Here is a 12,539-nt window from a genome sequence, read left to right as displayed (position 1 = left end):
TTGGTCATTTGTATAAGAACTATCAAAGTATACAAAAATTATACATTGGTGTATTTGCATTTAAAAAAATATTAAAACATTACATTCTCATTGCACCACTGTATCATTATTTACCATGTTCAACTATCACTGGGCCACTTGTAATGAGGACCTGAACACTATGTGACATGCTCTACCTTTCAACATTGACAAAACCAATAACCATGTTAAAATATGAGGATGATAATTTATTCAACTGGGGTCTAGTCCAGTGCTCAGAATGTTATCAAATGTAAGCGCGAAGGCGCTATTTGTTCAGCCTTTCTTCTAAACATGAGTACAAGATAATCTACTGGTCTATGAACATAATACTTATTTGACATTTACTCTCATCCCCATATGGAAAGTAGATATTTCATCTCGCAAAGGAGAGGAAGCATGCCCAGGAATTATTTAACTTTGTTTAAAAGAACACTCTGAAATGAAGCAAATATTGCTACATTATGTATGATCATGAGAAATGTAATTTCGAAAAGATATGAAGGTTCCGAATGTGTCTATTTATCAAAATAACAGAGAATCACATTTTTCGTGGTCACCCTCAACCCTGTATTCATTAGCATGCGATTGCTAGTAACATCTTGCCAGATGGAGTTAATGTACTGATTTGTTACAACTCAGTATAATGCATTTACAAAAATATATGAGATTATGAAAATGTATGAGAAAAACGAAGTTAAATGTGAAAATGGACAAATAAGTCCATAAAATAGCAGCACTAAAGGTTATTTTAACAGGGCATCAGTGGAATAAAAGTAGAAACGTGTCACATAGGGCCAAGATGAAAAAGAAGATGGGAAAGAAATGGCTAGAGATTCAGGAACATAGGGGAGCCTAGGTTGAGGCACGGGGTCTTGAAAGCTTGTTCCAGTTGTGCATTGTGTTTAATTAAACTTGCGCCATTAAAGTGTGTCTGTTCATTTTTCCCACAGAATTGGTCCTGATGGGCTCATCAAGGTGTCAGACTTCTTGAACAACCCGAAGGTTAGGTTGGAGTAAAACGTCAACCACTGTTAACATCAGCTGGACTCGCTTCCTCTCACCCGCGCCAAAGGAACAACCCCTGCCATTCATCTTTGATTAATCAGCACACCCAATAAAACTGCTTGACAAAAGCTTGAATTGCATTTCCATTGGTATGTGATCATGTCAGTCTTGGGATGTGGCATGCCCTAAAATCTCCTTCCGCGTGCAACCAGCTGCCCACCTGAAGGTTTATGACTGAACAAATCGGTCACAGAAGCCACAAAGTAAGAGCAAACCAGAAGTCAGCCAATGATTTTGTTGTCAATAAAACCTGCACAAGCAAGTTATCAAACTTATTCAGCTTCTACCAATTGATGCTATGAAATGTTAGTAAAACTATAAACACAATGTTAAATTAAGTTAAATTTACCTATAAATGAGGCGAACCAAGGATGATCAAACTGTTACACAGGAGTACTAATATTAAGCATGGGCGGAAAATCCGTTCCGCTCGCGGATTTTGCGGATTTTCGGTAAATTTGCGATCCGCGAACGCTCGCGACTTTACCAAAAATCCGCAAATTCCCACGCAGCGGATTTTTTTTTCTTGGTGATACAATTTTGCGGCGTGTGGCGTAAGTTCGCAATTGCGAACATGTAGGTGCGGCGGGCAGCAACAATCTCGCACTAGCGAAATTACAAAATTTGCAATTCTGCACAAGAAATCCACTAGCAAGCAGCATAGACCTTCTGAAAATGATGATTTTTATCAGAATAACTCCTCAGGTTGACATTTGCCTGCCCTTTTTTGGATTTGAGGCCTTTTGACTTTCTTTGGATCACTTTTGGATTAGAATTCAACTTTCACAAGTAAGTTTGTTTGGGGCATTACATTTGCTGTTCCGCAGAAAAACGAGTTTTGGTAAACTGAAACCACTCAGCAGGTGCAAAGGTTCAAATTCATCATTAGTAACCATTCCCTGTAGTGCTTCCTGACTGGGGCCCCTCCAGAGTTCAGTTGCTAGTTGCAACAATTGTATGACCCTGCTCTGACCCTCACAGCCGGATCATAGAATAGCTACAAGTAGGCCACAAAGGTCCTGGAAAAAAAAATTGCACTGCAACAGAAAGCAAATTACAGATAAGGAAGCAGGTGCCAGACTGGAATTTTAAAACAGTGACACATTAATAAATCAACCCCAATTTAATTCATATCAGTTGAAGCAGGGCAGGTGTGCTTGGTTTTTCCCCCCATAATCTGCAGTGATGATGATGAACCAGAGGGTGGCATTGATGTACCAGAGGGTGGCATGGGTGAAACAGAGGGTGGCAGTGTTGAAACAGAGGGTGCTGTGAACCTGTGATGATGAACCAGACGTAGAAACAACATAGTCGCGACCGTTGCATGCCGACAAGTAAGTTCGCATTTGCGAACTGATACAAAATCCTCGTGAACTGGCAGAAACCCTTGCGAACACTATAAAAACAAAAAAATCAGCAAATTCGTGAGAATTCGCGGATTTTGCGGATTGCGAGTTCGCAAATTCCTCCAATTCGCGAACGCCAAATTCGCAAAATTCCCCCATGCTTAACTAATATACCTCACACTTTCAATTGTAAAGTGTATATTGACTTTTAATGCACCAATTGGGAGCTATGCTAGTACACAGTATACTGTCATTTTTTGTAATGTGCAGGCTGAGTGGTGGAGTGGAGCTCATATGTGGATTTTGTTTTTTTGGGCCTGACGTAAAAAGCACACTTAAGGAAGCTGATGCTCTTTTTTGCATAGCAATCTCTTAATGAGACTGCCTTAGTTTTGAGCAGCAACTGATGTGCAAACCAGTGACTGCGCATTACGAAAATTTGCAAGGAGTCCCAAAAAGGTCGGAGCTGGCACCTACAACGGGTGTGCGTGTTCTTGGGTTTAGATGTGTGTGCGACGGTGCTGACAGGAGGGGGAACCACCCTGAATCCCCTAAATTATAGGCCAAATGTCACACAAAATTGCCACAAGCCGGTGCACATGTCAGAGTCAAGTGCAGAGTGAGTACTCCTTATCTTACGAATCTCGGATGAAACATTCAATGTACAAAAGAATTATAATAAAAACACGATGAACAATCTTGAGTGTCAGTTCTTTTACTCCCGAACGGTTGCCGAGCCAACATGTGTTTCATCTGGGGAAGAACCCCAAGACTTTTCCAGGGCTGAAAGGATATACAATAAAACATTGTCTGAGCCAAAAATGAACCCCAAGGGTCATATGATTCTGTGCAAGACGACCGGGGTGGTCAGATGAGCACCCTTAGTGACATATCAACCTGTGTGTGTCGGAAGCTCCACATGTATGTGTCCAGTGTTGGACCCCAGTGGTAGGTCACAGATGTGTAGATGAACAGAAGTGACATGATTCTTGTGCAAAGCATGTCAACAGTGACATCAGAGGTGTGTGGGTATACAAGATAGGGATGAGGAGAAAATTAGATTAGAGAGAGAATGCAGCGAGGGAAAAAGGGTGATGTGAGGAAGAGAGAGAAACGCAAAAAAAGAAGGGAGAGAGTTCTGTCAAAGATGACTCAAGGGAAGGTATCCATGGAAGATATGCATGGAAGGGAAAAGGAAAGCGTAGATGAGCACAGTGACAGAAACGTGGTGTGGGACTTAATTACAGGGTGGGTCCAAAGCATGCTGGGGAACACACCCGGCATACTTAGATAAAGTATCATTCCAAATCTAACCGTGAAGTTTACCAAGCATGGAAAATGCATCCTACCTATAAGGCAATGCCAAAGTAGATCTTGATTCGGAGGGAAATGATATAAATCATGAAGACAGGGATTAGGAGGCTGTAAGCATTGCTGTCTGTAGGCAGGGAACATGTGAAGTGAGGAGAGGTATCTCACCTCTCTGCCGGTTGTACTTCCGTCCCAGCTGATAGAAGGAAATAGGTATAATGCGAATGTTTGGGGGGCCCAGAGTTTAGGCCGAGAGGTGAAGCCAATGTAAGGGTTTTGCTGTGGGAAAGAGTTAAATGCATTAATTGCACTGCTACACGGTATGGAGATCATAGCGAGTGAATACAGGAGAGGCAACTCACCTCACCTCAAAACCAGTTATACTTCCGTCCCGGCTCTGGTGAAGAGGTGAGGGTTATTAAGTCACAAGTGATCTAGAGTGGGGACCATGAGATGAGGCCAATAAATGGGCTTGTAAAGGGCATGAGAGTAATTGATGGTGAAGGGGAGGGAATGGGGATAAAGAAAAGGGGACTTAATAAAGTCAAAAAGTAGGACTCCATTACCGGCCGTTGAATAAAGAAAAACAACTCATGGGTCTTTGGGTGAGGAGTGTGGCTGGCTCAAGGGTCATCAGGGTGGAGCATAGTTATACCAAAGTCAGGACAGCAAGGGTGAAGTAGTTCAGGCAATGTGGGAAAAAGGCAGCGCTGGGCTGTTTGCACATCTATGTGCAACGAGAATGCAGCTCAGCGAGGATTCCTGGAGATTCTCACCAAATCGGCGAGTCAGGTATATATATCTGCTTATAATATGTAGACATGTTTCTTCAACCCATAGTACACAATATACCTTCCTACATCAGGGACATGATACATATCCTTAGCCTTTTGTCAGATCTCACATGGCAGGAGGACATCATTCTAGCAACCTTAGACGTCGTGTCCCTTTACACAAACTTTAAACCTGTGTTTGGCTTGTGGGCCATGGAGTGGCACTTAAGCAAGAGACAGGCCACCCAATGGGAGCACACTAGAATGCTCTTATCTATGATGGAGATCATTCTGAATAACAACTGCTTCCTTTTTGAGGGCCAGTGGTATAAACAAACTCAAGGGGTGGGATGGGCTCAAAATTCTCACCATCAGTCGCCAACATTTTATGCGTTTTTTCGAAGCACAATGGGTTTGGCACCGAGTGGTGACATCTACAAACAACACAAAGTTTACTGGGGGCGGTACATTGACGACTGCCTTCTGCTGTGGTGAGGGACAGAGGAAAAACTGCAAGAGTTCTACAAGTATATGAACTCAAACACATTGAAGGTCCAGTTCACACACCATCACAGCAGCACACATATCTTCTTGGATATAGATCTGTACATCAGCAACAGCACGCTACACAGTAAACACCATTGCAAACCCACAGCCTGCAATGTGATCCTCCATGCTCACCTGACCACCCGGGTCTCCTTGCACAGAATCATGTGACCCTTGCGGGTTCATTTTGGCTCAGGCAATGTTTTATTGCATATCCTTTCACCCCTGAAGAAGTCTTGGGGACTTCCCCAGATGAAACATGTGTTGGCAGGGCAACCGCTCGGGAGTAAAAGAAGAACATAACACTCAAGATTGTTCATCGTGTTTTTACTCTAATTCTTTTGTACATTGAATGTTTCTTCCCATCGTCTATCCACTTCCCACATCCCCCCCTTTGACCCGCCCAACCGCTCTTACCTGTACCGGGCACACCTAGAAAGAAAGTACCATGCAAGCATGAATAAATACTGTGTGCTGTCCAAAATATATTTCATTTGATGTAAGTAAGTAACATATATTGGTCGCTGGTGTTATCACATAGGTGATGTGTCCACCTTGGCAACTGATTTGACATCCGTGCTGCTGCTTTAAGTTACTTAGAAGATCATTCCAAGTGCAGCAGGGTTTTGGGTTAATTTTGCCCTCCGCAGTTACTGAAAGGACAAGGTTTGGTGTATCCCCCAGGTCGAAACTACAACTCTATCCTAATCTCGTATCTCAGAAATCAGGATAACATGCAAAGGCGATTTTACCACATGAAAAAACAGCCTAAATTTCCCAGTTTCCAGGGTGTTTTCCTTCACAAATATTAGCAGGACATGAATCAGGGTTCTAAAGGCAGTTATATGAAGGTCCTTAAAAGTAATTTGTTGTTCCCCAAAAGGAACACATTGTGCAAATCACGATGATAATTTAGATATACATGCAGAAAATGTGAATTAAGTCAATGAAAAATAATTTTCCAGGGATAAGTACTTTGGAGGTTTTGTTTACCCAGTTCACAAATGTGCTGACAAATTAAAGCAGTGCACAACTCTGGAATTAGTTTTAGGTTTTAGGTTTGATAGCACAGCTGTTTGAGCAGACCTATTGCTTGCAGCATTAATACAGTAACTTTTGGATCTTCCCCTGTCAACAACTGTTTTATTGACCAGCCTCTTTCAGTCATTGGCTTGAAACCTTGTCAATCACATTTAGTCTGTCTCGAAAGAATATTCTCTTTTGCCTCCTGCTGCTGTCAGTTTGGGTGTATCTGTTGCTTCCTCATTGCTATTACTTTGCTAATGCATGCATACATGAGCATGCACAAATGACCATGTATGCATTTCTGTCTTTACATGCATTAGCACATCATACCCAGACCTTATGACCCCAGTAAGATGTGTTCCTGCATGCGCACACCCTATTCTTTCCGCTTGCACTTGGTCGCTGTTGCAGTGCACTTTAAGAGAAAGGCTTCCCGACCTTTTTTAAGCACTAGGGTGAAAGGAAGCTTTCTCTGGGTGCGAGCGACAAAGGATCCCTCTGTAACGGGAGCCCCACTCCTGCTTACACACCAGCTTTGACAGAGGCCACTTGAGGGGTACAATGTGACTCTGGCAGCCACGGCCCTTGGAGGGAGTTTCGGTGGGGCGGAGAGGCGGGGTGGGGGGTGCTAAAAACCGGAGTATGGATAATTAAAGGTGAGTAAACAATTTAATAAATAAAACGAATTTCGTAGTGCGCCCTTCATCACATTTTGCATTGCAGGGCGTGCTACGAAATTCGTTTTATTTATTAAATTGTTTACTTACCTTTAATCATCCATACTCCGGTTTTCAGCCGCACCCCCACCCTGCCTCTCCGTCCCACCGAAACTCCCTCCACAGGCCGTGGCTGGACTCTGGGAGCAGGCGGCTGTTTGGATTACTGCCTGTCTCCCTGCTGGAGTGAAGTGCATCGTTAAGCTGATGCACCTAACAGATTTCAAAGCACTTTAAAACCTTCAAGTAGTCCATGTCAACAATGAAGTCGCTTTCACGTTTCAAATCCTTTACTTCATCTTGCTTTACCTAACAGGATTTGCTATTTACAATTGATGCATTTCCATAGTTTTAGCCATGCAACATTTGAGTCTTGCATACCGAAATCTGTGAAGTGAGTTACTTGTAAGTTCCTGGGTGACTGTAGGATGTTGACAAATCCACATGATGTGCTGTGAATGAGTGTAGTAGCTGTGAACGCAGTGCAGGCTTCTCGCAGTACACATTACTGGGTTATAACCCTTTCGATGCTCATGACGAGCTCAGCTCGTCATGATGCACAGTTGAGCTGTGCTGATGACGAGCTGAGCTCGTCATGACACCAGCAAAATGGCAATTTCCAGCACAAGGGGGGGAAAACGCCTAGCAGCCAAGTTAAAGATACACTGATTTCATGTCCTTGCTATCCAAGACCTCTCTGCAGAGTAGAGAGAGTGATGGTCACATATCTGCCCAATGTAATTACCTTTTTCTGAGGAAGTGTGTCAAAAAGATAAATACAACAAAGAAAAACAGACAGTGCCGTGGTGAAAAAAGTACAGTGTTTGCGGGAGAGAGAGAAAGAGGGCATGGTGAACACAAGGTAAACTAAGAAAGAGGATGTATGTCAGAACAACGAATGCCATTACAACAAATAGCTTTACAATGCTGTTTTTACATCCAAAATGCCATTACAACGAAAGTCATCAACAACGAATTTCTTAACAACAGATATGCCTTTACCACGGATGCATCTGTGTTATAGCCATATTTGTAACAGGGAAGTTTAATATATATATATATATATATATATATATATATATATATATATATATATATATATATATATATATATATATATATATATATATATATATATATATATATATATATATATATTCACTGAAAAAAACATAGGTTTCACACCAGTTATAGTTAGGAATTAGCATTTAAAAAACCTATTATATTCACTGAAAAAACCATAGGTTTCACACCAGTTATAGTTAGCTGGAAATTTTACCATTGAAATTCCCACGTTATAGTTAGTTGGACTCACTATAACTTGCACGCCTGCAATGCACTGCTGATGACGTCACATATTACATCACTCATGACATGGTCAGTGACATCACTCATGACATCACTGATGACACCATCCAGTGAATGTGTGTCTTTCTGAAAAGTCAATATGTTTTATGTATGTATTTGTAAAGGTCGATGGACGAATAAATGTTTAAATAAGGGTGTTAATGGATGTTTTATTTAAAAAAAATTGATTGGTTAACTGGCTTATTGTTAGCGAGTATTGTTTAAATATTTAAATGTTTGTATCAGTGTTTCACTTTGTGTATAAGTGGCTGCATGGGTTGGTGAGTAGCTACATGTGTGTGTATATGGGTTATTAAATGTTTTTTTAGTATCAGTATGAGGGTCTGTATGGTTTGGTGGGGGTGTTACTTAACACATAGATGCATCAATGATTGACTCACTGTTTCTATGTCTTTTGAAGACAGCTTATGTGCAGTACTGTATGGGTGGATGTTGGTGTATATGTGTGTGTTAGTGAGTGAATGACTGTCTCACTAGTGTCTTTATCAGTAACTACATATGTTTTAATCTAGTATATGTGAGTATTAATGTTTATAAGTGAGTATATGTGAGAGTGAGAGATTGAAAGAGTTCCTGTTTAAATAAGTATGTGTTTCTATAAGTGATTGTTTAAGAGAGTAAGTATGTGTAAGTTTCCTTAGAAGTAAGGTGGTAGGGTGTGTATAGCTGTATATTCAAATAAATGGATGTTCAATAGTTTATTTGCATGTGTGAGTATGTGTGTGAGTAACTTTTGGATGACTGTCGGTGTGTAACAGGATGTATATGTGTATCACTACATATGATGAGTGAGTATATGTATGAGTGACTATATAGAACTGTTGCTGAATGAGAGGATGTGTATATAGATGGTGGAATTACTGCATTTGTTGTTGTAACTGGTATGGGTATCTCAATTTTTTTGAAAATGTTAGTTCCTATTTTCCTAATATGTGTTTCAAGGGTTACATTACACCCAAAGGAGGTCTGTCAGTCTGTCACAAGGATGGTGTCATCAGTGATGTAACTATAACTGGTGTAAAACCTATGGTTTTTTCAGTGAATTTCATAGGTTTTTTAAATGCTAATTCCTAACTATATATAAGGCCCCAAGCCTATGTTTTTTTCAGTAAATTTCAAAATTTTGTTAATAGCAAATGTCTATAGCTATGAAATGTAATATTTTTGCAAATGAATGAATCCTATATTATATTTGTATTTAAAAAATGTTTTTAATGTATATATATATATTTTTTTGCCCTGGAGCGCTCCCGGGGCGCGCCCCGGTGTGCGCCCCAGAAAGCGTAGTCTTTTGGCGCTCCAGAGAGCATCCCATTAGCGCTATTGCCGCGAATGAAAACAACATTGTGACGTATCACGTAGCCGCGTCCACGTGATACGCACAGCGTAAGCGCACCTGGAAGCACTCGAGCGAATACGATCGCGCAACGTAAACATCCGACGGGCGTAATCGACGCGACCCGGGGCGCGCCTACGGGCGCGCCCGCGGGCGCGTCGCGTAAGTGCGTCGGGTCATGTGACCTGAAAATAACACTTTTAATTGGTGCAGAACAGTTTAGGTTTCATAATGATGAAATCCCTAGTCTTGTGAACTGAAAATAACACTTCTCATTGGTTCAGGACATTTTTTTCCTTCCAAATGATGAAAGACCCCACCTTTTTTTCTTAATCTGACTTTGTCCTTTGACTGAGGAAGACCTGTTTTGCAATCTTTTAGGTATATTTTGTACTTTGAAATGGCTACAGTTGCAGCATCAGCTGGAGCATCTGCACCACCACCACCACCACCACCACCAAGAGGACCACCACAACATCACATTGGTGGTCAAGAAGAAGAGGAGGAGGAGGAAGAGGAGGAGGGGACGAGGAGGAGGTGGCTGGAAGAACACAATACCCACACCAACCCAAGCCACACATTGTATGGGATTTTTTTCCATCCCTGAGGGAAAAAAGAAAGTGAATGTGGCAAAGGTGACTTGCCTTATCTGTGACATGGAACTCTCAAGGGGTAACCCAAATAAAAAATATTCATTTGGGAACAATACCATGATAAGGCACATGCAGCGCAAGCACCCTAACAACTATGCTGCCGCAGAAATGAGAGAACTGGCCAGCAACCCTCCCCAATCTACACCCAGCACCTCCAAACGAAAACAACCCACTCCATCGGGACCAGAGACAAGGCATTCAACCACGATTTGGAGAATTTAGGGTCACCTGTATTTTTTGTGGTAAGACCATCTCCTATGGTGAGCAGAGCCTAAAGCTCATCCTCCTTGCTGGTGACAACCACAATTGCCCCAAAAAACCCTAATTTTTTCCTGATTTTTTTTTGCTCCTGTTGAGCCATTTTCAATTCCCTGTTTTTTTGTTTCTCCCCATAAAAATAACCAAAAAAAATACAAAATAGTTCATAAAAGAAAAAAAAAGTACAAAATGTTCAAAAAACATTAAAAAAATATGAAACAACAAAAAGAAGAAAAAAACAGTTCTTTTTAGAACTACCTCCAATTTAAAACAAGCATTTACAATGCAATGGTTTCGCCTTTGGAAAAGTTTGAGCTATTGGCATTGTAAATGACAACATTTGTATTTATGTGTTGGTTTTGAAAATAGATAAATAAATGGCATTGTTATTTACATTGCCATTAGCTAAATCTCTCGCAAATGTGAGACTTATTGTACCCTATGGACGAGCTCAGCAGACAGCAATTACTACCACACACACACCTAGAGCCACACACACACACAATGCGGCCACACATACACACACACACTCAGAGCCACACACACACACACACCCAGAGACACACACACACCCAGAGCCACACACACACACTTTCCACACACACCTAGAGCCACACACACACACACACCCAGAGCCACACACACATACACACACCCAGAGCCACACAACCACACACCCAGAGCCACACAAACACACACCCAGAGCCACACAAACACACACCCAGAGTCACACACACATACCCAGAGTCACACAAACACACCCAGAGCCACACACACACCCAGAACCACACACACACACACACCCAGAGCCACACACACACACACACCCAGAGCCACACACACACAGACACACACCCAGAGCCACACAAACACACACACCCAGAGCCACACAGACACCCAGAGCCACACACACACCCAGAGCAACACACACACACCCAGAGCCACACACACACACCCAGAGCCACACACACACACCCAGAGCCACACACACACACCCAGAGCCACACACACACACACCCAGAGCCACACACACACACACAGAGCTACACACACACCCAGAGCCACACACACACACACACACACAGAGCTACACACACACCCAGAGCCACACACACACCCAGAGCCACACACACACACCCACACCCAGAGCCAGCCACACACACCCAGAGCCAGCCACAGACACACACCCAGAGCCAGCCACACACATACACACACACACTAAGACATGTTAGACCTAAAAAAAATAAACAAAAACAAATTAGATAAATGCCAAGAAACAAAAGGCTTACCTTAAACACTAAACATGCCGACGAAAGCATTCCATTGACGGAAAACAGAGACAACAGCAACAAGACACGGAAACATGTAAAACAAACATGGAGAGGACATGAGACGGGGGCAACAGAGACAACACCACGGAGACACGCAAAGACAGCACAGAGACAACGTAAAACAAACATAGAAAGGACATAAGACGGGGGCAACAGAGACAACAGCACCGACACACTCAAAGACTTAAACGTAAACACATGCCGCCCGACAGCTCGCAGTGGCCCGTGGTCAGAGGGCAAATACAAGGGGCGTGTGAAGGCGCGAGGGCAAACTACGCTGAATGGACCGCGGGGGGGGCAATAGACATCCCGAGACATAAATGCAAATTGCGGCACAAATTGTCAAGAACAAAGTACATGACAGGAGGGTCCAGTCACAAAAAAAAAACATCGTGAATTGTGCTAATAAGGAACACCCGCTACCCAAAAGACGGACAAATGGAGAAGTCCAAGAAACGCGGGAGGTGGCGCGAGCATAAGGAAATCCTCCATACTGGAGCAAACATCTGAAAAGACTAGGCAATCCCCCGGAGACCATCGGAAAATACGGAACTTTGAAGCCAAAGGTATGCTCGGACCCTGTACCCCAGCGCTAAGGCCAAGAGCTATATACACCCTCTACATCCTCACAGGGGAGTCAAAATGGCCGGCCCATGTTCCAGTGCTAGGGGACAGCTCGTGTCGCTAAGATGGCCGCTGCCTGCCGCCCTTGTCCCGTGAGCAGTGACCAAGCAGCCATGTTCGCTAAACTGGCCGCGGCATGGCGCCCATGTGTGCTTAGTCAGTGAC

General features: G+C 42.7%; 2 protein-coding genes across 2 annotated transcripts in view; one reads left to right on the top strand and one right to left on the bottom strand.

The window, feature by feature from the left end:
• LOC147711568 (ropporin-1-like) overlaps nucleotides 1–1,038 on the top strand; it is a 183,741-nt gene extending 182,703 nt beyond the window's left edge. Inside the window, exon 5 of the mRNA XM_086920210.1 lies at nucleotides 972–1,038. Within this exon, the coding sequence (XP_086776336.1) occupies nucleotides 972–1,038 (67 nt within the window). The remainder of the gene's footprint in view (nucleotides 1–971) is intronic.
• LRRC20 (leucine rich repeat containing 20) overlaps nucleotides 1–12,539 on the bottom strand; it is a 1,555,127-nt gene that overhangs the window by 371,020 nt on the left and 1,171,568 nt on the right. The gene's annotated exons all lie outside the window — the stretch shown is intronic.

This window comes from Lissotriton vulgaris, chromosome 5 (genome assembly GCF_964263255.1).
Source record: "Lissotriton vulgaris chromosome 5, aLisVul1.2, whole genome shotgun sequence".
In the NCBI taxonomy this organism is placed as follows: domain Eukaryota; kingdom Metazoa; phylum Chordata; class Amphibia; order Caudata; family Salamandridae; genus Lissotriton; species Lissotriton vulgaris.
This window is presented reverse-complemented; position numbering and strand designations above follow the sequence as displayed.